Source organism: Lepidochelys olivacea (assembly GCF_965140295.1).
Source record: "Lepidochelys olivacea isolate rLepOli2 genome assembly, chromosome: 2".
NCBI lineage: Eukaryota > Metazoa > Chordata > Testudines > Cheloniidae > Lepidochelys > Lepidochelys olivacea.
The window spans coordinates 115,108,974-115,136,945 of NC_140412.1; the positions used below are offsets into that span (position 1 = coordinate 115,108,974).

The 27,972-nt window shown below is 41.6% G+C and overlaps 1 protein-coding gene across 1 annotated transcript in view; it reads left to right on the forward strand.

The window, feature by feature from the left end:
* The window catches only part of NEDD9 (neural precursor cell expressed, developmentally down-regulated 9), a 47,108-nt gene extending 25,921 nt beyond the window's left edge, over positions 1 to 21,187 (forward strand). Inside the window, exons 3-7 of the mRNA XM_084618503.1 lie at positions 12,628 to 12,729; positions 15,228 to 15,329; positions 15,815 to 17,026; positions 17,471 to 17,560; positions 20,065 to 21,187. Coding sequence (XP_084474629.1) covers positions 12,628 to 12,729; positions 15,228 to 15,329; positions 15,815 to 17,026; positions 17,471 to 17,560; positions 20,065 to 20,574 — 2,016 coding nt within the window. The 3' untranslated portion in view covers positions 20,575 to 21,187. The remainder of the gene's footprint in view (positions 1 to 12,627; positions 12,730 to 15,227; positions 15,330 to 15,814; positions 17,027 to 17,470; positions 17,561 to 20,064) is intronic.
* The last annotated feature ends 6,785 nt before the right edge of the window (positions 21,188 to 27,972 follow it).

Here is a 27,972-nt window from a genome sequence, read left to right on the forward strand (position 1 = left end):
TTGCCCTTGATTCCTTTGGCTGAATAATGAAGCAATCCCTCACCCCAAATCCGTACTCTCAAGGGATCGGTAAAACAGTCTGTAAGTATTAAAGAGAGCTTGAACACTTGATCCCAGGGCTCCTTGCTCTGACTTCTATAATGATGAATATCTTTTCTCAGATTTGCAACACCTGCCCTTCTGTCCTAAGCAAGCTGCTGTGCCTGCTTTTGTTAACAGAGTCTCTGCTTGTCAGTGTGTTGTGGGTCTTGGCGATGCTACTGAATTGAAAGATATTCGCCTCTCAAAGAACTATATTATTATGCACTCTACATATATGTAAACCTTCTCACTGCCCAAAATAATAGCTAGAGACAACCATACTCAAAGGAGCCTTCTAAGCAGCAGCAACATTTACACTTATACCCTTTTTGTACACAATTACCTATTTTCCTCTGACCAAAAATGGTGTTTGGCCTCCACACACAATTTTACACACACAACTTGGAAGCTCTTATCAGGCAGGAATAGCCTATCCTTAAGTCATAGAAAATCATCAGCAGCAATGATGTAAACAGATAAACCCTCACTTAGGTAATATGTCTTGCTGGCAGGAATTGCAAATCAAATCAAAAAGAAACCCGAAGGCAGGAAATTGTGGTGAGGTAACAATTCTGGAATGCTTAAATTGTTTAGAACGTAGCTGTATCAGCTCCTCTCATAAAATGAAAATACCACCTTTTACAAATGGCCTTAAATTGCCTAAGACAATGAGGGATGGCTTAGAAGATCCCTCATTGAGGATTTCTGGCTGAGTGGTGGTTTATAACAAAATTTTCATGCTCGTAAGTGTAACAAGTATCCAAGGAATAAGAATAAAAAGCCTTCTTTTACAAGTTTCCTTCTATCCGTGCTCTCCCTTCATGCTCTCAAAAAGATAGGAGAGTCTTGTTGTAAAGGGACAGTAGTCTGGCAGTCAGGAAACCTGGGTTCTATCCCCTGCCAGAGACTTCTGTGTAATCTTGGGCAACTTCTCGGTATCTCAGCTACCTCATCTGTAAAATATGCAGGGGTGAATTGAAGCTACATTCATTGTTTGAAAATTCCTTTGATATCATCAGCTGGAATGTGTTATAGAAGTATATGTTATGTGTACAGTAGGTATAGTCAATCCCAGATTAGTAACAGCTCTGAGCACTAAAACAATGGCAAAAAACCCCCTCACTTTTTCTCATTGATTTATGGAAGTGCCCACTGTCTTGGAAGAAAGGCCAGTCAAAAAATTTCTAATGAAATGTTTTCCCATTGGAAAATGGAGTTTCATCAAAATCAAAGTTTTTCACAAGAAAAGAGAGATGTCAGCAGAATTTTCTCTCAGAAAATTCAACAGAAGACAAAATATGGGACTATGATGAACCATAGCAGCTCAGGCACAGGGGGACTGTGATGCATCCTAGATGTCATCCAGCCAGGGAGCAGGACCTATAGGAGAGAATGGGGCCATGAGGGACCCAGAATGACAACTTCCATGAGGCACTGCAGTGACACAAGTGGATGTTGACCCATCCCAAAACAAAACATTTCAGCATTTTCTAGTTGAAATTTTTCAGAATTTAGATATATCAACGTTTCTACCATGGACTAAGCTAAAACAGAAAAAGGCACTCTTGTTCCAGAATAAGAGTGTACACCGAGGGGCTAATTCCAAAATAATTATTGCAGAATAGCTATTTTGGTAAAATTCAAGAGCAGACAAGCCCATATAGTGAAACAGAATCATTGCTACCCCACTCTGCCATGTTCCTTGCCCTTGCCTTCACTTGTTTTTTTAGGTAAACAAGGACTGAGGGAAACAGGCCTCCCCTGAGGGACTTGTATTTGTCTAACAGTTGCTGCTAGTTGCTTCTACTTTCTCATAGACTCATTTCCTCAGCAGCAGCACCACCCTGACAGCTTTGGCCCAGACTTCAGCAGTGCAGGCCAGTTCACCAGTTCAGCCACGTTCTGACGTTTCCCCTCCCAGTTAAACAACTACTGTCTTATTTGGGAGGAAACAAACAGCAGATGACGTTTGTTCCAGAAATATTCTCCCTCCCCGTTATTTTTTGGTTGCTTATTTGTTTCACATTCTGTAAAGAGTCACACTTTGAGCATGGTAAGAAAACAGCATTTATTGTGCCAGGATATTTTAATATCTAAAGGAAAGAAAAAGCATTTGTACTGAGTTTTGTAATCAAACAACAAATATTTCTATTCAGACAACATACAAATTTATCCTCTTTCAAAAATACCACAGTTTCCTGTGATATGATTGATTTAAATGACTCAAAACAATAAAATTAGTCTCTGTTTCTTTCACTTTCATGTTGCAAATTCTACTTTGGGGATTTGTAACCTTCGTAACAAAATGTTGGTTTAGTGTTAAATATACAGCAAAACTGCAGAGTACAGCATGAATTGAAACATTAGCCTCAACAGTCAGTGCTCTGTTTCATATAATGTGCTGAAAGAATGATTCCTTCCAATTTAATGCAACTGTTTATATATTTAAAACAAGGAAAGCATGCAACCTTTCACTATGTTTGGGTGTTTTATTATAACTTCCCGTATGACATGAGTAATAGAACAGTAATTTACAGATATAAAGCATGTGAAATTATCAGCAGTTAATCTAGCCTCCGTGGTGTTTTAGAGTGAAGAAACCCGCACCCACAAGCTGAAATAAGATGTAGTTAGGAGTTAGTCACTGATTTAACTTGTAAAGACGCATTGTAAGGCAAAGCCCACATTTTACTCAACCTTTGCTGTGTGAGTAAATAGATGAGCTCAACATTACTCACAACCTCTCAGTAGGTATAGGGCTCTTCTCAATCAGGTCTATTTGGAAAACACAGGGCATATTTTTTCTCCTGGTTACATAAAAAGAACCAACAATCTGATCCACACTGGTGGGCTCTAAATGAGCACCAGACTCTGCCCACAGAATCAGGTCATTAGTTTCAAAAAGAAAGTTTTGTTAGATTTGGAAGATTTAAATATTCCCCTGAAAGAAACCCAGCAGTGGAAACAACAATGGTCTAGTTCATGAGAACCAGAAGGAGGAGTTGACTTTAAACAGAAAGTGAATCTAATCAAAAGGAACATGTCCAATTTCTAAAGGGGGTTGAAAAAGAAAAAAAAAAAAAACTTTGAGGGAATAGTTTTCCATTAGAGAATTCAGTTCTGTTGAAATCTAAACACTTTCTGAAATCATGCTGATTTCAACAAAATTTCGTTTTGGAGAAAAAAGGGGGGAAGTTCCAATAATGTCAGAACATCTTGTTTCAACATTTGTGGAACGAAACATTTTGAGTTTTCCTTTTCCAAAATGACAATGTTTATTATGTATTAGAATATAAAATGTAAAAAAAGTCAAATAGATCTAAACTGATGGCTTTTTAAAATTTCCTTGTGGAGAATTTCAAAATTTTCAGGTTTCGTTCCTAATCATAATGAAAAAAAAATTTTTTAAAAATGAAATCCCCTGTGAAAGGCAATTTCCAGTTCTTCAGACAGCTCTACTTGTTTCACAGTCCAAACTGGAAAAAAATAGGGGGTAGCGTAAGGAAATCAGCATGATATATTTTAAGATTCATTTTTATTAATGCATTAAGCGTCACTTATCAGGATTTGTTTCCTTACACTGTAAGGGGATAATTCAAATCCCACTGAAGTCAATGGAGTCTGACCGTTAACTTCAGTAAGCTTTGGATCTTTTTGTGATTTTTATCTTGACAGTGTCCCTAAGTGATCTGGCTAAAATATTTCTTGCTACCAACTAATATACTGGGGTTTTGGGTGGCAAACACTTTCATGGGACAGAAGCAAGTCTAGAAAAAACTTGATATTTTTTCCATGAGGGGTTGTTAAATTTTTACAATCCCCTAGTGTGAATGCAGTCATATGGGTATAAATGTGCTATATCTGTACAGCTTATTACATAGATCTAGCTTATTTTGATAAATTTATGGTAAGTAACCTTCGTTAAATTGGTACAAAACTGTGTAGAACAGCCCTGAGAAATGTATGCAAACTGGAATCAGGATCCTTTTTCAAAGCAGCAGATCTCTGTGGCGAGCCAAAGAACTTCCTGTTGTCCAAACTGCATTGAGGTTCTCTTAGCTACAAGTTATTGTTTGACCCATTCTTAGAGCAATACTGCTCCCAACGTAAATAGCTCTGTGACTCATTTCTTTCTTGTGCCTCACAGTGACCATTAGCAATGCTTTTGTGGAACCATCTTTTTTCACTTTCTGAACCTCCTCTTATAAATAATACATAATTTAAAAAACCCTCTTCCTTTGAACATCTAGAGCAGTATAGAGGATGGAAGTTCCATTTTGCAAGGGATTTCAGTATTCGGCTTCATTCTAAATAAGCAAAAACTGAAAATTTTGTAATTCTCCTCAAAGAAAGATTCTAAATGTTTGTTTGCTTGCTTCAGGTTGATCAAAACATTGCCTTTAGATTTAAAAACTTGTAAAATTTTGAATTATATAATGCAAAATTTAAAAAATTCTAAATGAAAGATCATTTCAAAATGAAAACTCATTCCAGAAATATCAAAATCGGATGTTATGACACTGGTGGAATTTCTTTCACAACAAAATCTTGGCTAACATGATTCAGTTTCACAGAGCATTTTGATTTCAACAGAACCACATATTCCAACAAAATTTCTAGTAATATAATTATCAACAGTAAAAATGTTTTGCATTCAACAAATTATGCCTCTATAGTCTCTTGTTTTGTCTTTCATTAGACAATTTAGTCTTCCCATGTTAGAAAAGTCCTATTTTAAATATTTGTAGTGGGCCAGTCACCATAATATTGAGGTACTGAGTTTTGTCCATCATTAGCTAAAACTTTATCAGTTTTATCTTTATCAGCTAAATCCAAACAGAATTTAAGCCACAGGCTGCTTGAGGGACTATTTGTTCTTTAGCACAAGAGTATATTTTCCCAGTGACAGATGAGCCCAAAGCATTATGAATGAGATTTATCCACCAGACCTTCTACCCATGCACAAATCATTCACTTCAAGTACTCCAGGGTGCATGACCTGTCATGTCACAAATGTTGTGCTGCATCAGACCCTTAGTGGTTGTGGGAGTACACTGACATAAGAAATCATGAGGTCACTCAGTCTGAAATGATGAATTTTCACAGAGAGAGGGGATAAAGCCTATGTAAAGAGTATTGGATGAGTTTCCTCTTCTGAGAAGTTTTTTCTGCTCTTAAATACTAGTTATTTAGTGCAATCTGGTGCATTTCACCCTCTCCCCTCCATATCACCCCTCTTCTCTGGTTTGAATCAAGGTCTCTGCATTATTTCCTTCTTTCTCTCTTCTCCTGCATATTCAAAACAAGTTACACAACTCCTGCTTTACATTTTACAGCCTCACAGCTTAAAACGTGTCAAGCTGGCTCAAAAAAGACAAAGATCAACACTGATTTAAAAAAATACTTCTATTTTTATTATGATAGCACAGATGCCCCAATTAAGATTGGTCCCCATTGTACTAAGCACTTGACAGACCCATAGTAAGACAGTCCCTGCCCTAAAAAGCTTACAGTTTAAGCTCCCAATCCTACAGAAATGGAAACACATGCGTGACTTCATGCACTGTGAATTAATGTAATTAGAATTTACAGTGCATAGCGTTAAAGTACATACATAAGTCTTTGTAAGATTGGCACCTAAGCAGAGCAGGTCGACAAATGATGGGAGAAAAGTAAGTAGGAGTTAATTAGGATGCATGTAGTAACATGAAATAAAACAGTTCTAGGTAGGAGCAGCATTTGTCACATCTTTACTGATATCTTGCCCTCTGAAGCCTATTTCTAAGAAAATTCATGTGAGAACCTAAAAAAATTAGAGCTATAGATTATAGAATCTCACATTCTTCTCAATTTTCCATCAAACAATGAAGTATATATCTCCCTCCACCCAAGAGGAAAATGCTTTTGTTCATTTAATCTTTCCTTACAGTAGGTGTTGAGTTGATAGCACTATATATCCATGTCCTAGCCTTAGCCACAAACAAGGTACAGTACAAGAAACTGTTATGCACGCTTACCCCATGCTACCCTGTCAGTATGACTCAGCCTTTGCTTGAAGGGACTTCATTTAGGGGTAGCTCAGTTTCCATGCCCATTAAGCAACTATTCTCTCTGCTGAGGATACTATGATTAAGCATTTTATGGCAAGCCACACCATCTGCCAGTTAGTGAACCTGGATTAAAAATTAGATTAGGTTAAAACTTTACTTAAAAATGGCTTTTAAAAACATGCTGTATGTTTATAACAATGTGGTTTACCCTAACTCATGAAAGGAGCCTGATAGTCAAGTAAGAGTAATTCTAGTATAGGGGTGGGCAAACTCTTTGGCCCGAGGGCCACATCTAGGTATGGAAATTGTGTGGCGGGCCATGAATGCTCACGAAATTGGGGGTTGGGGTGTGGGAGGAGGTGAGGGCTCTGGCTGGGGAGTGCGGGCTCTGGGGTGGGGCCAGAAATGAGGAGTTCAGGGTGTGGGAGGGGGCTCTGGGCTGTGGCAGGGGGTTGGGGAGGGTGTGGGGGGGATGCGGGCTCTGGGGTGGGGCTGGGGATGTGGGGTTGGGGGTGCAGGAGGGTGCTCCAGGCTGGGGCCAAGGGGGTCAGAGGGCAGGAGGGGATCAGGGCTGGGGCAGGGGGTTGGGGTGCAGGAGGGGGTCGGGGTGCAGGCTCCAGATGACGCTTACCTTAAGCAGTTCCCAGAAGCAGCAGCATGTCCCCCCTCTGACTCCTACGCAGAGGCATGGCCAGATAGCTCTGCACACTGCCCCATCCGCAGGCACCGCCCTTGCAGCTCCCATTGGCCATGGTTCCCAGCCAATAGGAGCTGCAGAGGCAGCCCTTGGGGGCGGGGCAGCATGCAGAGCTGTCTGTCCGTGCCTCTGCATAGGAGTCGGGGGGGGGGGGCGACATGCTGCTGCTTCCGGGAGCTCCACGGAGTCACATCATGTGATGAGCAGGGCAAGCCCCGGATCCCACTCCCCAGCTGGAGCTCGAGGGCTGGATTAAAACGTCTAAAGGGCCACAGTTTGCCCACCCCTGCTCTAATATATCTAAACTTCAGTGGATTGTCACTAAGGCTGGGAGACCCACTGTAGATTATTAATAAGTAAGCAGTTAAAAAAAAATCAGGTTACTGCTTCATAATATGTACTTTTGTTCATTTATTGTGACAGGGAATACCGCTTAGTAGAGGGTAAATGTCAGTTAGTGATTTGAGATCTGGCTACACTGTTTTGCTATGAAAACTTGCAGGGAGTAAACACTAGGTTAATTTTTAAAAACAAGTGAATGTAATTAGCAAGATTCTTTCTGTACTCCTATTGTCTTCAGACACCAGTTTCTAACACATGTTCTTGCTGCTCAAATGAGCCACCAGTTCCCAGAAGAAAATTGTTATGTAGATGCACTTCCCTCTGTCTGTATGGAGTGCGGTGGATTTTCCTGATGACTACTGTCATTCTTTCCTTCAGAGGCCCAGAATCAGTTAAAGATAGTGAGGAAACCCTTTCATTTCAAATTCCCTTTCTCATGTAATTTCCCCATATTCTCTTTGTTTGCTTCTCTTTGCAAAACAAAAGTTGGCCAGGCTGTTATGTAACCTTCCAGGAGCCTGGGAAGCACTGTATGAGCAACTGCAGTTTTTGCTCTGAACACATTTACAAAAGCACTTTACCACACAGGCAGCTATGTGTTTTCTTTCATTTACTTACTTTTTAAAGCCATCTTTCCTGCCTCAAAGCTTAGACTTTCCCAGTTTCTCATACAACTGTCAGGCTCTTCCTCTTCAGCCTGTGTCTTTGCTCCATAGTGAGGCCATGCCAATGGTAAATTCCAGCTGATTTCAATAGAAACAAGATTGGGCCAGGGAAGAGGAGGAGGGAATTAGCAGCAGGCACAGATTAACCTGACCGAAAGGGGGTGTACTACTCTCACTAGCATCAATAAGCATTGTGAAGTTAGCCCTTCAGAAAAGAATGCAAATGTCCTTTTATAATATTTTTTAATCAAGACTGTTACCCCTAACCCGTATGTGCTGAATTGCCACTTTAACACCAAACTGTAGGAGTCCGTAGGGTCTGTGGTAAAGGCCTGAGAGTGGGAATTAGGACACCTATGCTTTATTTTTAGCTCTGCTCTCTGTGTGACTTTGGTCAAGTCACTTAACATGCCCGTGCTTCAGATTCCTCACTGGTAAAGCAGGACAAAGAGACGTACCCACCATTGTAAAGCACTGAAATAATGCGGAAGTGCTAAGGAAATAAACCCAATTCTGCTCTCAGTCAGGGCAGTGTATATCCAAAGTAGTTCCATTGGCATGAGTGGAATTACTCTAGTTTTACGCTAGTGAAATGGAGAATAAAATTTGGCCCAGTGGCTTATAACATTTTCCACGAAAAATCAGCTGCACTTTAAAAGCCACCTCCATCTGCAGGAATCATGAAAATCCGCCTGTTTGTATCTAATTCAGGAACATTAAGGCAATTTTCCTTCCATTTTAATGCTGAGTATTTAATGCTGGAAAGACAGTGGAAAGGCTTTTCCCTTATGTGTAAGGAAAATGGATTTAATGCACCACAGAACTGGGTACTTTACAAAGTACATGCATATTCAGCTCTTTTTTCTGGTTGAAGAACACACAACTGGCCTGCAAAAGGCCCAAGCAATTGCTTTTGGAGGAGCATGGCCCTCAGCAAGAACAGAACAAACTTTCAGCTCAATTGTCTTTGTTCTTAATGCTGCGAGTTTGCTGTATGCTCACTACATGTTTTACCAGAGCCAAAGCTGGTCCCTGTTAGTTGCTCTGCATGGATTAAAATGGTTGCAATGTTTTCAGAATGTTGGGATAGATAGTTTGTGGGCTCACCATCTGTTTCTTTTAATGCGTAAACAAGGAAAATTGTGGGTTTGAAAGGCAGGATTTTTCAAAGCCAGATGACCGCAGGCATTCTTTAGAAAAAAAGAGAAAGAACGACAACCTAGAGTTCATTGACATTTGTCAGGAAGTAAATTCCTAAACACCAGAAAGGGCCACTACCCATACCAGAGGGGAAATAAGAGAGGAAAGTTTTTCTTATCCTGACATTGCCTTTCTTCTGAGGTCTTTAACATTAAATTACAAAGTACTATTTTGGCTTTTAAAAAGTAAAGATTAAACAATTTAGGCCAAGGTTTTTAAAAGTGACTTGTGATTTTGGTGCCTTCATTTAGTCCAGATTCACCACTGTATAAGGGTCTGATTTTCTCAAAGTGCTGAGCATCCACCCCCCTCAGAAAATCAAGCACTAATCACTTTTGAGAGACCTTATTTCCCTCCTCCTCCCATTCCCCAATTGCAGATTATCTGAATTTGTGAAACAGCAAGGGGGCAAACACACACAATAAAAAGGATACTGCATCACAATATGGATTTGGCTTAGTTCATTTTGACAAGTCTAGTATGGTTTTAGTTACTAAGGATTATACAGCATAATATATTAGTTTTGTACAGCAGTACATGGGGTAAAAAGAGCAGGCATTTAAATTAATTTAAGGCCAAGAGCAGGCATTTAAATTAATTTAAGGCCTTGTTAACAGTAGTCAACTATTACAGCTTTTTCTGAGAGATGTGGGGAGAACTCTGTGGTGTGCTGTAAAAGAATAATTGGATGTACAAGATTCTACTGCATGACAGAGATCATGGTTCTGAGGGTATGTTTCTCCTATAAATGTTTGGAGATAGAATACAGCTTTTGTTCTATGTATACATCATCCTAGAGAGGGTTGGGATGTCGTTTAAATTGATACATTGCCATTCAGGCATATAATTTCAAGCACATAAAATGCTGTTAACAACAACAGACTTTTGTTTGTTAATAGCCACACATAAAATCCAAAATGATGCTGTTTAGGGCTCGATCTTGCAAGCCCTCAGTGCCTGAAACTGACACTGATGTCAATGAAGTCTATTGATGGAGGACTAGCAGCATTGGAAATCTAGCGTGCCTACTTTCAAGTACAATTTGGCTGCTCTATGGCTGACTCCCAGTGCCCTTTACTGTAAAACAGCAGTTAAGAATTAAGAAACTTTGAATTTCAACAATTTAGCAATCACTCGCCACCCACCTCCAGGGCTGCACTGCTATCTCTGGCTGAGTTCCAGAGCACTACAATTCTTCAACCCTGCGGCTGAGCATTTCCCCTATAATCTAATAAGCAGCTTGATGTCAGAGTTTTCACATTAGAGAAAGGATTAAAGATGATGGCTACCCAGAGAGCAACCTTTTGTTTCTAATTTGCAATGTCTTCTCTACTGGAGGATCATCTGTAAAACCCTGGGGGCTTATTATTGATGCAAAATAGTCACTACAATTTAGAAACCCCTGGAAGGGACACTGAGTAAACATGCTTAAAAGTGAGTCCTTTGATTCCAAGGCATTTCTCTTACACTATGGTGCTCAGCATTACTATGGAAACCTGTTAGTGGGCCAGGTGAGGTTCATTGTGTTTGCTTTACATTAATTCCTGTCTTTGACTGGTGTTTGGTGCCACACTTGGAATTCTACACAGCATCTGCCAGTCTAGTAAAAGTAAGCTAATAATGCCTTACATTCATATCATGCCTTTCGCCCTGAAGGATCCCAAAGCACTTTGCAAACTATATATATTGGCCAGACTCACTCCAGGATCTTCTTCACCGTCCCCTGATGGCAGAAAGACTGCATGGAGAAAGGGTAGATTGCTATTCCCCCTACCCTACTCCCCCAGGGAGTCCACAGGCAGACAACACAGCCCCAGAAGTGTGTAACAGTGGCCAGGGATGGGTAACGACCAAGGTGATCTCTTACGAAAAAGTCCTGTAGAATTTAATGGCAAATGATAACGTTCTCATAGGTTTTGCGTTTAATCATCCGATAAAATTTAATGGAGAATTCTAATCCTGATATAGAATTCTATAGGAAAGAGGTCGTCCTCTATTAAATTCTATAAGTTTTAGATTAATTTCAAGAGAACCTACTAATTTTATCTCTATTAAATGCCAGCCTGGCATCCTAGTGGAAATCAGAGCCTCCAGTGGAAATTTAAACTGTTTGAGCCTTCCCCCATCCTCTGGCAGAAACCCAAGGGTAGGGCAACTATGAAAGTAGCATTTACCATCCCCCAGAAGTGAATGCGACTCCTCTACCCTCCCAGGGCATCTTAACTTCCTTGCATCAACCAAGGAAGGTTGATTCAAGGTTGATTCAAGGTTGAATCCGGCTCAGACTATTCAGGAATGACATCAGCCACCTCTGTGGAGGAATTCAGCAGCTGTTTAACAGTGCAGAGGCAAATGCCACAAAACACATAGGACGGGAAGTGAAGAAGAACAGTGTATTCCATTGAATTTGCAGGGAGAATAGAGATATGCAGAGTGTAAACATCAGGGACTCAGTCCTGCAATCCTTAGTTAGGCAAAACTCACGGTGGAATTTGGCTAGGCCACTGGGACTTACTCCTGTAAAAAGTGTTGTGTGATCGTTACCAGCAGTGTGCTCAGGAACTCTGTTTAATAGCTTGCTTACTTTTACAAGGAAAATTAAGTCACCCTTGTTCACAGTTCTCCTCAGCTGAACCTGAAACCATTTCTTGTACAATCCTATGACATTCTGTCATTGTATGTCTTTGTTCTACACTGTATATTTCTTTACTGGAGCTAAATTGGACAGAATTTAGAGTAGATCACTATTTCCACTATAAACACTGTTTTTCAGGGGGTTATGTAACAACATTTCTTTTAAATCAAATTATACTGAACTCTTGCCATGCAGATGGTTGTCCCAGATGTAATGTATTTATTTTTAACCACATTTTATTTGAAGTAAGTGTGGGCAGTTTATGGTTTTGAAAACACGAGCAATGTCAATTCTCACCATCACAGAGACGGTTTTGTCACATAGTGTAGTTCAAGAACAGCTTAAATTTTCCAGTCTGTTAGCTGCTAATGTGGACTAATTATGCTTAAGCCCCAAGAGTAAATTTCCTGCTTTAGCATCTTCCATTTAAAGGAGCTTCAAAGCCACAACAAATGCTCCATTGTTTAGGACTTGCTCACACAAGTAGTCCTACTGAAGTCACTGGGACACATTAGTAAAGGTTGAAAGATTAGGATTTTAGGCCCAGATCCTCAAAGGTATTTAGGCACCTAACTCCCATTGTAATCAGTTGGTACCTAAGTATCTCTGAGGCCAAAGATTAGGATCATAGAGCCTGATCCAGCAAGGAATTGAGCACCAGTCAAGGTTACTCAACTCCTTAGTAAATAACTACTGCAGGAATATTTTATACCAGTGGCAGAGCTGCTCAAGGAAGAAATAATGGTTTCATTGTAACCAATAAGTATAGTTTTGTAATACACTTTTAAAAAAACATCAGACGTCTGTAGGGACTTTCATTAATAAAATCGCCAGATAAAAAGTGTAGAAGTTAATAACACTGGAATGTTTGTGTAGAGAAGCATATCCAATTACAGACAGAACATGCTAAATGCCTCAAGTAATTTTGTTTTCATCTCCTTCTCTTTTAACCCACAGGTAGTAACTCCAGTCAGGACAGGACAAGGTTATGTTTATGAGTTCCCTTCCAAATACCAGAAAGATACCTACGATATCCCTCCAGTTCGTCCTTCCCAAGGGGTATGTACCAATAAAACTGTCAGCGGCATTGAAAAGCTCCAAAAAGTCTTTCCATTCTATCTGCAGTTGAAGTACAGGAGACATTATGTCATTCCAAAGTGAAAATATTTTTCAATTAGGGCAGGTCTACACTACTGCTTATGTCAAAATAACATATTATTCAGGGGTGTAAAAAAGCCACCCCTCTGAATGACTCAAGTTACATCGCCCTAAGCACCGTTGTGGACAGTGCTGTGTTGTCGGGAGATGCTCTCCCGCCGACATAGCTACCGCCACTCGTGGAGGTGGAGTAATTACACCGACTGGAGAGCTCTCTCCTGTCTGCATAGAGGGTCTTCACCAGATGTGCTACAGCGGTGCTGCCTCCAACGAGATGGCCTTTTCCGTGTCATTGTGCACAAAATGCATTTGATGTTAAGATCTGGCAGTACACAAACATCAAATTCACATTTACTTGCCAAGGGATGCGATGCATTATTTTGGTCAAACAAAATACCCAAACAGAAGAAATATGTTCCCAAAGGAAGTGTTTTCTTCTTCTGGTATTGCACAGGTGGCACTAGTTTACTTAGTAAGGGCACAGTTGTCTCCTGTACTAGCTACTTCCATGTAGGAGGTTGTTCTTACCAAATGTCCGCTAGCTTATTTTCCTGACACTGGATTGTGCCCCTACTCCTGTGAACAACTAGGGAAGTTGGCCCCCAAAGCCTATGAATTTCCAGGATATAGAGACCCAGGAACTATGCACTTTGGCTGTTCACCAGGGCCCCTTAACAACACAGCTCCTGCAGGAAATGTGAAACTAAAGCTCCCCCTCAGCAGATGCCCCTGGCATACCCCTCAACATTCAAAACTGCCAAGGCACCAGAGTCACAAATGACCAAAACATGGAACAATCACCATGCCATACTGGACAGATTACATTGTTTGATTTTAAGTATGTTTCCTCATTGTATGCATTACATAAACAGGTTTTGTGAGATTATAACTCAGGCGGCTTGAAGACGTGGGAGTTTGGCGTGAGAAGTGGAGTCCACCCACGCAAGTGGGAGGGAGATTTGGAGGGAAAGGAGTGGTTCCTGATTAGGGTTCTCCTGATAACATTAATTCTGGATGCCCCATAAAAATGAATTCAGGCCCAGGACTCTGCTCCACTCCTCCTCCAATTCAATTAACATAACACCAGCTGTCCCTAAAAAGATTAATTCAGGCCACTCCTACCACTCTGCAATATTCCATTGCTCCTGCCCTGCCCCCACAGAGGTCCTTGTTGCATTGATAGCCCGGAGCCATGCTCCTCTCTAACAAGCAGAGAAAGCAAGCCCAAGAGATGAAACATTGTTTTCTACTCGAGGAAGGGGGAAGTTGGAGGGGGCGAGCTGGACCAGTACACTTCTCACAGCAAGTAGTGCCGCCTCCCCTTGAAGAACCCAACAGGTCAGGGCCTGACACACTTCTTGCTCCCCAGCCCTTCTTTAAATAGCGGGAGGGGGGGCAGTCTGGTCACTCCCTATTCATCCCTCCCCACCCCAAAAAGCTTGTTAGTTCCTTGGCTCGCTTCTTCTCTGAGACCACTTGCCTGCTCATCAGAGATGAGGAGCAGAGAAGAGTAGGAGCCCGAGAGCTGCCAAAAGAGAGTCTCCTTTTCCTTTCTCCATCCCTTGCTGCTGCTGCCTGTCCTTGCAGTGCATCACCTGAGAATGCAGTGCAGCAGGACAGGGAGGCAGAATCCTCTCTAGTGCACGACCTATCACACCATGTAGTACACTTAAAAGGTCTGGTCCCTGCAATCTTCTCAGTAGGGTGGCCCACATCACCAAGGGGGGCAACGGATACATAATGCTGACAAGGTCAAGCATTAAGTCTCAAAGGTTTGGGGAATGAGTGACAATGCTGCCACAGAGAGCGGTTATCCCCAACACTATCTTGGAGATACAAAAACCCAGGATATCAGGAATGATCTTGAGCCCCTAACGCTGGACAGCTGGCAGTGTATACTGAGCACCCTTACAGATTTCCCAGTACACCTACCTCAAAAAAAGGTGATCCTGGGTCCCTGTGCCCCCCACCACCTCCCACACTGCATGTATCAAATCTTGTGAAGTGTACCTGCTGTTGTGGCAATCTCTTCTTCTGTCTCCACCCCAGTAGAGCTCTGTCATGATTCAGTCCTCTCTGCATCTGTAAATAAGGAGGGGATGAAGGGATCCTATGTGCAGATCTTGATTTAACTTTGTGACTGGAATTCAAATGAAGTGTTTCCATTCAGAAACTTCATCTGTCCAGCCCACAGTCTACACAATCCTACTAAAGGGAGCTATCACAAGCATATTTGTCTCTCAGTACCCACCCTGCAAGCCTCCACATACACAAAAGCTAAAACCCTGCTCCTCTTCTTCCTTCTATTTCAAAATAAATAAAATATGAGAGAAATCATCTGAAATCACAGCTATCATGGGATGGCTCCATTTTCTGTAACAGGTTTATTCTCTCTTCAGATATATGACGTTCCCCCTGCATCAGTTAAGGGGCCTGTGCATCCAGTCCCAATGGGAGAGGCAAGAGGTCAAGGGGTGTATGATATACCTCCTATAAAAGGGGTAAGTCTGATGCAATTTCAGTAGATAATACATGCTTTTTCATGTCAGATGGAAGACGTGTTTAGACATAAAAGTGCATATGACACTGAATAAGGGTATTGAATTCAGGTACTTTAAACAGTCCCTCAGGCTTTTTGCACATTCATTAAAACTTTGTAACATAATTACTCACCTCATGTAGGGTAACTATAAATTAGAGCTAAAGCTACATTTAGGAGATCCCCCACCCCCCACCCCCCGCTTATAAAAGATTTCATGTTCATTTTGATGGAAATGAACATTTTTTAATTAGTAAGAAAACTGTGACTTCTTGAAATCCAGGGTGAAAGTCTGGCCCCATTGAAGTCAGTGGCAAATCTTCCGTTGACTTCACCGAGGCAAGGATTCCCTACCTTCTCCCCCTGAATTTTAATTTAATGCTAGTTCCATTGAAGACGTCTTTGCTATTTTACCTTTGTGCTCATGGCTTGCTTTCTGCATTTCAGATCTATGATTTCCCTGCATCTGCATGCAGAGAGGATACAGGGCTGAGGGAAAACTTGCTGGATTTCCCTCCTTCAGTGAACCATAATGCAAGACTGGAAGGAGTGTATGACATCCCTCCTCCTACTACCAAAGAACTTAGCAAGAAATTTACCTCTGACGTCCCTATACCTAATGATTTAATGTCACGCAAACATGGCCTGTATGACATTCCAGTGAGCCATCAAAATCAATTTCTTGGTCAGCAGATTGCTCCTCAGAAGGATGTATACGATACCCCTCGTGGAGTCCCATTTCCTGGACAGCAGTCAGGATTCAGCAAAAGCCTAAATCCAGAGGGAAGGGAAGGTGTGTATGATGTGCCACCACAAGACACTAAAGGATTGAAAGATGTGACAGATGGGATAAATAGATTATCTTTCTCCAGTACAGGCAGCACCAGGAGTAACATGTCTACATCTTCCACAACTTCAAAGGAGTCTTCTTTTTCAGCCTCGCCTTCTCACGACAAACGATTAATACTGGATCCAGACACAGCCATAGAGAGACTTTACTGGCTTCAGCAGACAGTGGAGACTGTGGTCTCTAACCTCATGGCCTTTGTTAACACAGACTGGCGGTCTTATGGGTACATGGAGAAAAATATCAATGAAATCCACACTGCTGTGGAGAAAGTGGAGCAGTCGTTGGTGGAGTATCTTCAGTTTGCAAAAGGAGCAACAGCCAATGCTTCCTGTCTCTCAGAAATCAATCTCTATAACAAAATGAGAAGGGAGCTGCAGAGACTGGAGGATTCTCACCAGATCTTGACCCAGACCAGTCATGACCTGAGTAGCTATAGCTGGTCATTGAACATCTTGGTGGTCAACAAATCCCAAAACAAATGTGATGATCTAGACCGATTTGTTATGGTGGCAAAGACAGTCCCAGATGATGCCAAGCAATTGACCACCACTGTCAGCATCAATGCAGAGATGCTATTCAAACAGGTATCAGGCAGATCACGTTTAAAGAATGTTTCAGAGAACATTATGAACACATCTGACTATGCATATAACAGCCCCCAGAATCAGCTGTTACATCATGGAGAGAAAACTCAGGACCACAGCAGTTCTTTGCCCCCACTTCTGAGTAAAGACCTGCATCCCCCCGGTATCACTAATGAGGGCTCTGAGAAGAGCTGGATGGATGATTACGATTACGTGCACCTACAGGTAAGCGAGCCAGACACATTGTTCTGCTCAATGCAGATTAAGATTTGTTGCATGCTCTTTTCTGTAAGAACTGTTCATGGCACGACAGGAAGCAGACTGTCACACCAAGATAATCTTGAAATTCCTTTTCTTTTTTTTAAATGGATGCATATCAAAAGTTGCCTGAGAAACTTCATTCAGCCCAGACTGCACATTGGGTACAGATTTTAAAAGTTAGTTTGAATCCCAAGAATGGGATTCAAATGGGACTACTCTGTACATAATGGCTGTAGCCTATCACCAACATAACATTGTCCATTTCCTATTTGTCCTCTTGTGGGTGTGCTACAAATTAAGATGGCAATACAAGAAGGTACATTTGTCACACTATCTGTGGGCATTTAATTATTAACTCTAGAGAATTACCGTTTGACACAATGTCTATTTTTATCTTGTGCCACACAGGGAAAAGAGGAGTTTGAAAGACAACAGAAAGAGCTTCTAGAAAAAGAAAATATCATCAAGCAGAACAAGATGCAGCTGGAGCATCATCAGGTACGTCCAGTCAGACTTGGAAAGCACCAAGCTGTCAGAATTGGAAGGCACCATGCAGGCCATTTTGTACCACGAGACGTGTCAGCCAAATAAAAGAGAAAGAGCTCATCTCTCAGCCACTTAATGGCGGCTTAGTAACAAAGGAGGCATGGGTGTCCATTCTCCCCTCAGATTCAGAAGTGGTTAGCATGCGAGAGAGTTTCCCACCATTCTCTCCTGTAGATTTTCTTCAGCCCTGGAGGCACTAAAGAATGCAAGTACCTCTATGGCAATTTAGCCCTTTCAGACTCTTGGAGATAGCCTGGGAGTCAACATCATCATCTCGTTTGTTACCTTGCTGCCATTAGATAGCAGAACTGCAGCTCTTCCTGTGTATTTGAGAGAGGTCTCCTCTGCTGGGAAGAGATCTGTCCCCTGAAAGCACATTCAAAACATGTCTGTTCAAGAGGTTAATTCTTTTTATAGCACCTAGAAGCCCCTCTGTACTAGGCACAGTATACACACATAGGCTGCGTCTACACTACACACCACTGGTGATAGCATGTAGGGTATGTGAAAAGCAGGCTCCATCCACACTGGCTGAGCCTTTCCCAGCTGTCTCCTCCCTGCTGGCATCTTTCCCTGCTGCCTCCCTCTGCCCGAGTCCTTCCATGTGGCAGGGAAAGGCTCTAGCAGCTGGGAGATGGCAGCACCTTTCCCCACTGCAAGTAGAGAGCGTGTAGGGTGTGCATTGGATACACACCCACACCCTTCAGGCATGTCTTTATGCTACTTGCCAAAGCCCAGGCCTCATGGTCTACATTGCTCTTTATGCCTGTGCTGGGGGGCTACGCACATATATACTCTACCCGCCACCAAAAAGAAGCATGCAGTTTAGACATACTCATAGTAAGAGACGAGTCCTCTTCCACAGAGTTTATATAGGAGGGGAAATAGAGGCACAGAGCAGTGAAGTGACTTTTCCAAGGTCACACAGCAGGACAATGGCAGAGACAAAAACTGAACCTCGGTCTCTTGAGTCCTAGTCCAGTGCCATATCCACTGGCCCACACAGAATACAAGTGTAGATTATGCACACCCACTGTCTAAATACGTACATCACTAAATTAAAAAAAAATCTTAGGATAACTTTAAAATTGTGATTTTTAAACACCAAAATGATCAGGTAACAAAATGTTAACGCTGTCATAGTAATAGTAACTCGCCAGCATGCTGACATGAAATGTACAGTTTTCATAAATATAAAATGTTAACAAATTTAGTAACGAAGAATACTCCATATGTGCAATATGGGAGTGGTAACCTTGATTTTTGCATTTCCTGACTTGTGAGCATTTAAAGCTGTAATCTTACCATTACATTAATGTAAGGTTTTGTATTTAAATTTCCCTGTGTGTTTTTGTTTGCTTGAAGAGCAATGAGGAGCTGAAAGATTAACATTTGATAGCTCACGATCATGCATAGATAGAAGTGTCAGCTATTTATCATAGGAGAGAGTCTCAAGTGGATGGACAACAACTGTTTCCGACTCTGTAGTGCCCCAATATATCAGTTCTTAAAACCATTAGCTTTTTAGATATAGCAAAGCTGTTTTAGATTGTTACGACTTCTCTGGCCCTGTGTAGTTGGACTCATGGAAACTAAAGCACCTGATTTTACAGGACGTGGGGTCCAAAGATGTCCCAATAAGTTTTTTAAAGTCTTCAAAATTGTCTACAGTAGTTTTCCTATATGTGGCATGTATAGATATACATGATGGTACACTCGGGCATAAAGGATTAATTGGCCCCCATTTAGATGAGATGTGTAAGTTACTTGTGAGTAACATAGCCAAACCAAATCATAGATTCATAGATTCATAGATATTAAGGTCAGAAGGGACCATTATGATCATCCAGTCCGACCTCCTGCACAACGCAGGCCACAGAATCTCACCCACCCACTCCTGCGATAAACCTCTCACCTATGTCTGAGCTATTGAAGTCCTCAAATCGTGGTTTAAAGACTTCAAGGAGCAGAGAATCCTCCAGCAAGTGACCCGTGCCCCATGCTACAGAGGAAGGCAAAAAACCTCCAGGGCCTCTTCCAATCTGCCCTGGAGGAAAATTCCTTCCCGACCCCAAATATGGTGATCAGCTAAACCCTGAGCATATGGGCAAGATTCACCAGCCAGATGCTACAGAAAATTCTTTCCTGGGTTACTCAGGTCCCACCCATCTAACATCCCATCATAGGCCATTAGGCCTATTTACCATGAATATTTAAAGATCAATTAATTACCAAAATCATGTTATCGCATCATACCATCTCCTCCATAAACTTATTGAGTACACACTATGGGAATAGTATTTAGAAACTGTGCTTGCAGCTTGCATACAGGATGTTAAGAAATCAGTGTGAAATGTATTTGCGTTTATCAAAGGCAGGATAGGTTTGTGAATTATAACGAGGGTGATGTGATGTGTTAATAGCTTTTTGAAGAGACTCTTCTCTTTGCCATTCAGATCAATCAGTTCCAGCAACTGGAGCAAGAGATCACAAAGCCTGTGGAGAATGACATCTCAAAATGGAAGCCACCTCAGAGTCTTCAAACTGCAAGCAGCAATGTGGGCTCTCAAGACAGAGAGCTGCTCTTCTTTTATTCTGACCAGTGTGAGACTCATTTCGTTTCTCTCCTAAATGCCATTGATGCTTTTTTTAATTGTGTTAGTGCTGCTCAGCCACCGAGGATGTTCGTCGCTCACAGCAAGTTTGTCATTTTAAGCGCTCACAAACTGGTGTTCATTGGGGACACGCTCACAAGGCAAGTGACTACTCAGGATATCCGCAGCAAAGTGATGAACTCCAGCAACCAGCTATGTGAATTGCTAAAGAACATTGTTATGGCAACCAAGATGGCTGCTTTGTATTATCCCAACCCGACTGCCCTGCAGGAGATGGTCGACCGAGTAACAGAACTGTCTCATCACGCACAGCTGTTTAAACGCTCTCTGGTACAGATGGCATCATTCTGAAACAAACAAAATGGAATCCAATCAATGGACAGTAAAAATTATTTTAAAAAACTGGAAATATGTCCTATTTTATGTAAATGTTATCAATTTTTGTAGATATTTTACATGAAATATTTTAAATACATTTTTATGGATTAGAAAATCTAAAATTCAGGGATCTGGGGGTATATCTGTTTCCCTATTATGTTTTTAATATACATATATATGTATACACTGCATATATGTATATGTTGCTACATTCCATAAGACACCATTATGTAAGCACCTTAAAAGTATGCATCAGTTAAGTGGTGCATATCACTGTATATACTGCCTGGTTTTCGATATATCCGTTAATTGGATGCTGCACTCTCTTTTTGGGGGGCATACTGTGTATTTTACTTCAACTTAAATGTGGCACATGGACAAGGCTGTCAAATCTATTTGTAGCAGTTCATGATGTAGATGTAATAGTTCTAATGGAACCCCAATCCCCTCCTAGAACTGACTTGATTTGAATTAATTTAGTAAAAAATTAACTGTACCCTCAATTTTATTTTGCATACAGGAGTCAATCATTTTGAGCATTGTATGTGTGTGTGTATATATATATATATATATATAAGTTACATAACAGACAATAAACCAAGGCTCAAACTAGTGGGGCAAAAATCATCCTCGTATAGCATGATAGACAGAACCTCCTCACAGGAGCAGGAAGGATTGTATATATTTAAAAATAACGTCTTAATGCCACAAAATATTTTAAAAACCTGGAAGAATTCCCAACAATATAAATTGGCATATGTTTATCCCACCTTTCCTTGCATTTGCAAATAATTATCTCTCTCAGACTTTAGAGACTTTTTTTTTTTTGCAGACCTAGGGACTTATTCAGAGTTGTTGAATGTCCCTAAATCTTGCTGACATCAGTGGATTCTGAAGTACACAACATCTCACAAGATCAGGATTAATGAAAATGCATGGCATCATAATTCCCCATGAAAATGCCATCAGTTTTGGAACATCTGATTAGAACATCTGTAATTTTAGAGGACAAAATAGCACTTATCTCTATGACAAATTCTTATGAATCATTTGCACTTTTGCAGCTCTGAGCTTCACTCAGATTTTGGACTTTTTCCAAATTTTCCTTCCTAGCCCAGGGACACACCATGGGTCTCCTGGGCTACACAGTCACCAAAGCAATACCCTATATTTAAAGGGGTAATTCCATATGTAGCCGACACAACAGCGACTTGACCACAGGTCACATTACATGGTCACTCCTAACTGTGGAGTAATGGCGATTCTGGCAATCAGGCTCAAGGGAATGAAGTCCAGGTGATGCTCAATGTACTTGTGATTCAAAACAAAAATATAGTTACCCCAGTTTCTTTGTGAGAATTCAGGCTACAGTCCCAAGTCTTTATGTATTCTGAGTGTTTGCATAAGAGACTAGCCTGATGGTAAATACAAAAATCACATCATCATGTAGAATACCTAGTCAGGAGGCACTTAAGTAAAGTCTTTCTTCATAAAACTATATCTGGTATTTTTGTTCCAGCCTATGTCTAAACACGTTCTCCAGTGCATGCCTCATTGCAGTGCATTTGTTTATCTTGGCTAACAGAACTGGTTTACCAGCAAATGAAGTTATGCTTTCCTAATATATTGTCTCAGAGTGATGACTGCTCATCATTGAAATTTACCATAATGTTGTTTTCAGAGGGCTCAAACCTGCTTCCGTTAAAGCCAGTGGGAGTTCAGAGAGACTTCAGCAGCAACAGACTCATACCCAGCACTTGCATCAGCTATAATATTTAAAGCTCCTCTCCATTTTACAAGAGGAGAGGAATAGTTATCCCATTGTAAACAAAATAGGATTGCCAGAAAATACCAAAGAATCCACTTGAACCTGTTTTGTATTTGTGTTATTTGGGATTTTTCTATTTTTTTCCATTGTAATATTTTTAGAAAGTGACAAAGTGTTTTGAACTTTAGCCATCATGTCAATAACTTTTGAGTTTTCAAAGGGGGGATTCTTTTCATGACAAACTTATATTATTGTTTACTTGTTACCTTGTAGAGAGTATTTTTAAAATCATTAAATATACAATGCTTTTTTTTAAAAAAAGTATATAATAACTAGTTTCATTCCTTCTTTGCAATTCTCTATGAACGGTGGAAGCAAATGTTCCAGGCTAAAGCTGTGGTGAGACGGAGTGCTTATGTTCCCCCCCACTAAAGAATGGAGAAAAGTCAATGAACCAGTCATTAAACAAGCTGCTATCATGAAGGAAGAAACTAACTGGAAAGGGTTTAGGGGAATTTGGTCTGTAGTGATCACTCTTTATAGGGTGAAGTTTAAATCATCCATAGCAAACCCCAGTAGACTGGCTTTGTATGAGTGTGGAGATTGAGGGGGTGAAGAAAATCTCTACTCGTTCAGAGGACGTTGGTGGAGCACCTGTGCAATTGGTCTGCAGCAGCTACCATGCCTCATAGATTATAAACCCAGCTACAGGCTGCTGCGCTCCTCATCTCCCTGCAGGGTTTATGGTTAGTGGATGCATAATATTTATGGGTCTATTTGGCCACTTCCCTATCTCATTCATGAATCCCCGGTGTATTCTCCCACAGAGACTGCTGCTGTGTAGCACTGTCCTATGGAACAGGTATAATCAGATGGAGAGGACATGTTCTCTCCCCTTTATACTATCCTGTTAACGTACCCATCAACACAGCTGCAGGACTCATTCCATCTCATGCCCAGTTCCATCCCTGCCCTCCAATCCAACTTGGGTGGTAACATCTATGCTCCGCGCCACATGGGAGACTGAGGGGCCGCTCCTCACAGTCTGTAGTCCCCCGGCCCCACACAGGTGAAACCTTAGCAGTTCAGCTGTGGTTCAGGCCTTGCACGTCTGGGGTGAGGGGTCAAGATCCCAAATAAGTATGTGGCTTTAAGGATCAAAAATCCCTCTCCAAAAGTTATGCCCTATTGGTACTGACAGGCTTGCCTCTCACTTACATACCTATTGAGCTTCATTGGTCGTAAGGATGAAAGCGGAAGCAATGTCTTTGTTTCCAAAGTTAGGAAAGAATTTTGCACCTTTCTGAGAGCTGCTCTTTGGAGTGTGACAACAGTTGGCCGTCAGTAAAGAAAGTCCCATTTTGTGTGAGTGCAAATTAATGCCTACTGCAGCTTACTCCATTCCTTGCAAAATGAAGAGGTTGCTTCCATGCACATTTGACTCTGGGTTTCATGGATTTGAACTCCGTGATTGGTGCAGGCAATGCCTGTTTTGATCACAATCTATAAGACATATTCTGGTTCTAAATTTAAAACAACCTAATAATAAAGGGGTTGGATAACTGAAGGAATTGGAAATGGGAGCCACAGCCTTTTATGTCTGAGTCACTTTGTCCTGGGACAGCAGCTGATTAGGCTGCTGCCATGTGACAGCAGCTTGGTGGCCAACCTGAAATGGGTTCTGGTTTCTAATGAATAGATGACCACATCACAAAAAAAAAATACTTAAAACACATCTAGCTCTTTACCTCAGAGCTCTTTATAAACATTAATTCACAAAAACCGTTTGGCACTAGTCACCTCTTTAGTTCAGCTACTGGAGGGATAAGGAGATAGAGTACTCTCATACTGTTCATTCTGGTTTAGACATGTCACCAGCTCCAGGGATATTCTTTATTTTTAAAATGGAGGATATTGCTAGCAATATTTTAGATCGTTGGACCTCTGAATGACCCGCTGGCTGGCAATTGCAGCATGGGCACTAAGGATTAAATGGACCGAGAGGCTGAAATACACCCTCAATAGTAGACATGATCTTGTTTGTGAGGCAGTTTCGATGACCTCTGCTGCGCATGCTGAAGGTGAACTTGTTTCCAAACTTCGTTGTCAGTCTAGAATCTTTGATGACTGTTTTAAAAATTATTTTCCCTGTAGAAGCAATTCAAGAGTGGCCATATCTGTGTAAATACCTTGTACACCCCCATATACATGTTCTGCTTCATGTCATGGTTTTCTCTTGGCTGCTTCCATTCTCTAGACTCTCTCAGATGCTCGCCTCTTCACTCTATCCAGCATTCGCCAGCTTTTCCCATTGCTCTGACTGCATCATTCTCACCACGCCGTTTCCCACACTGGTGCACTGTCTCTTTTTACACAAAGTTCCAACACCACAGTTAAGGCACTGCTCCTCTGTGCATCTCACCCCTCTTCCCATATGCCTGCTGCACATTTCTCACACCTTGCTGCTCAGCTTGTCTCCTACATGTCTTCTCATCTTCATGCCTGTTCCCCATATTGCTTCCTTTGCCTGGAATATCATCCCCCTGTGACACTACCCAGGGTACAATCTGGACTGTTGAACAGCAGTGTTCCCTTAACTCTCTAGCCTGGGGTGCCTTTGCAACTGCTTTGCTGTGGGAACAGCCACTCCTGGCCTGTCTGTACAACCTTCAGCATGCAAATTCACTTCCACCTAAACACAGGAGCACTCTGGCCAGTCACTCATGAATTGCATACAGGGTGACACCCAGAAATGTGCATCTTGTACTGTCCAGCACACTACTGAACAGTACAAGTTCATAGAAAGTCCATTTCATCAAAGGAAAACGATACATGCACCAGCCTTGTTATCTTAAATGGAGTTTCCCACTGTGATGTAGTGTGGATTTTCCCTTATATTGTATGTGAGCCTATGTGAGTCTTACTGTTTTGCATGAATGCTGTGTGTGCCTCAGTTTCCCTGTGTATTGCACCAATGTCTACGTGGTGGGAATAAGGGTGTGTGACTTTTGTGGGTGCTGCTCCAGCTGCCTGCATGGATGCTATGGCCGCCCCTTTAGCCCTGGGTCCCAGCAAGTCTAATGCTAAGGTTACAAAGGCGACAATGAGGCAACGGGGCTCAGGCTGCAGCCCCCTCTCCCCACACCCAGGGGTCATATAGTAATTTTATTGTCAGAAGGCTGGTCGCGGTGCAATGAAGTTTTTGAACCTCTGCTGTAGATAGTCACACCTCCTTGTGAGCCAAACATCCTTCCTGTCCTGCCCAAATACTATTTTCATCCAGTTTCCCAGTCTACTCCTCCGCCACTTGCCCTTCCTCCATGTCAACTTTTATAATATTAGGTTTGTAAGATTCTCTCACTGTGTGATTCACATTTTAATAAGTTTTAGCCCTTTTCTGTGTCTGTTACAGTATCTTCATGTTCTACTTTGGTTAAATTTAAATAGTAAATTAGATTGCACTTGTAAGGGCAGGGATTGTCTTTTCTCCATTCTTTAACTAGGGCCACACAAAGGGGCAACGCAGATCCCTGAAGTTGCTCCTTAGTGTCCTATCATGCTAGTGCTTAAGGAACTAGTGCAAAGGTGATTGAAATATACACTATCTTTGATCTGTTAAATTATTATTTTGGCCAAAATGATGGCTATTTGAGATCTTGAAGCAGAGTTCCCCAGATACTATTTGCAGATTTTTAATTTTATTTATTTATTTATTGAAAAGCTTTGAAGGGATTCTTAGTTCGCCATTTACACCAGATTCCACCAAGGACCCATGTCAGAGCATCCTTCCATGCCTTGGCTGAGAGGCCTAGATGCAGCTCTTCAGAGCCAGTCTGTACCCTGAGTAGCACAGCAAGAGGTGCAGCGGCCACCTCAGTGTCCTCACAGAAGTGTTTGTGGCTCACAGAGAAAGAAGAATGCAGGTCATGAGTCTGCTGGTTTGGCTGGCCTGAAGTATAAGGTAAGGAACATGTACACTGTCTCATCTCAGAAACATTAACTTTCTGGTCTTGCCTCTCTTGTGAGCCAAAGGCCTTAATAAGAGGTCATTTTCCATATGGATTCCCCAAAACTATTAACTGGCACCTTTGGTAATTTTAATCCATGAAGAGTTGCTCACCGAACTGCCCCCAACACGTTTCCTTTACTTTTAATTAAACTAGAGCTATGTTTTGACTATGGACAGCATCATTAACAATGTCTGATTATTCTGGGCAGGCTGAGGCCCATTGGTATTGCGCTGAAAATTCAAACATGCTGCCCTCATACCAGATACCTGAATGTGCTATCAAGAGATTTGTTCAGCAGAAAGCAAATAAAGTACTCTGAGCGATATACTGCCACTTAAACTTATTTCAGCCACCTTCGCTCCACATCATCAGTCGGTACCTCCTTTTGTTCCAGCTGCTGAGTCAGAAGCAGCGCTCTTTGTCCTGTCATCTATCCAACTCATTAGGTAGGATGATTCAGATAATTTTGGTCTCAAGGGAAATGACTGGACCTCCTGAAGTGAATGAGCCCTAACAGTTTATTGCATGAAAGTTAAGGTGAGAAAAGAGAAAATCAGGTCATGATTGGATACCAAAACCATGGAAAAGGGAAAGGATGTGTGTGGGGGAAAGCAGCAAGTTCATATAGAGTAAATTATGCCAAATTCTGGCCTGATAGAAAATAGCCAGGCTAACTTAGTTGCACATTATGGCATTATGTCTTCCTACCACCCTTGTTGTTTTCTCAATCACGTCAAGAGATTATTATTGAATGTCTCAGTTTCCACAAAGGTAGGAATGCTCTAAAACTCATGAACCCATCTTTCTTTAATGTTTGATAAGTCTTTCAGGAGCATATCAAAGTCAGAAAAATTGAAATCCATAGCAATTAAGGACAGAGAGAGACCTTTAAATGCAAAAATTGACAAATGTATGTTCATCTGAAAATGTCTCCTCTCTGATTATTCAGGTCCATCGTTCCTTACTACAGATTGTCCCATCTCCATGAATTCTGTGAGTCCCTGTCCAGGATTAGCCTACCATCTGGGAAAACCACTCCACAAAGAGGGCTGCTACATCTGTAACAGATTCAGCATAAGACATTTCCATATCAAAGCTTTCTTTATTCTGTGGAGCTTGAAGAGGCATGATATGTTTTTCCACACAAAGAGATATATAGTCTGATATATCAGTCTGAATGGTTCTGTTTAGATTTAAGGAGACAACTAAACAAGAAAGAACAAAAATTAAGTCTCCAGGAAAGTGCACAGCACATCTCATCTGTAACATACTGCATTAGCTTTGCTTCACAAAATGGCAGTCGCCTCTGCAGACAGTAGTCTCCTAGAAGTTTAAAGGTGTAGTATACCAAAACTAAAATCACAACAGTTACAGGCTATATACAGTGGCAGATTAGCCAATGGGGCCCATGCCCAGGGGCCCTGGCCAATGGGGGGTCCCAGAAAAATGGGCACCCCTGAGCCCCAACCCGCTCTGCCAGGCGCTCCTGCCAGGGAGCGGGGTCAGGGCGTGGGTGCTTGCCCCACTCCACCGACCTGGCGCTCCTGCTGGAGAACAAGGGAAGCCCCCGCACCCTGACCCCACTCCCTGGCA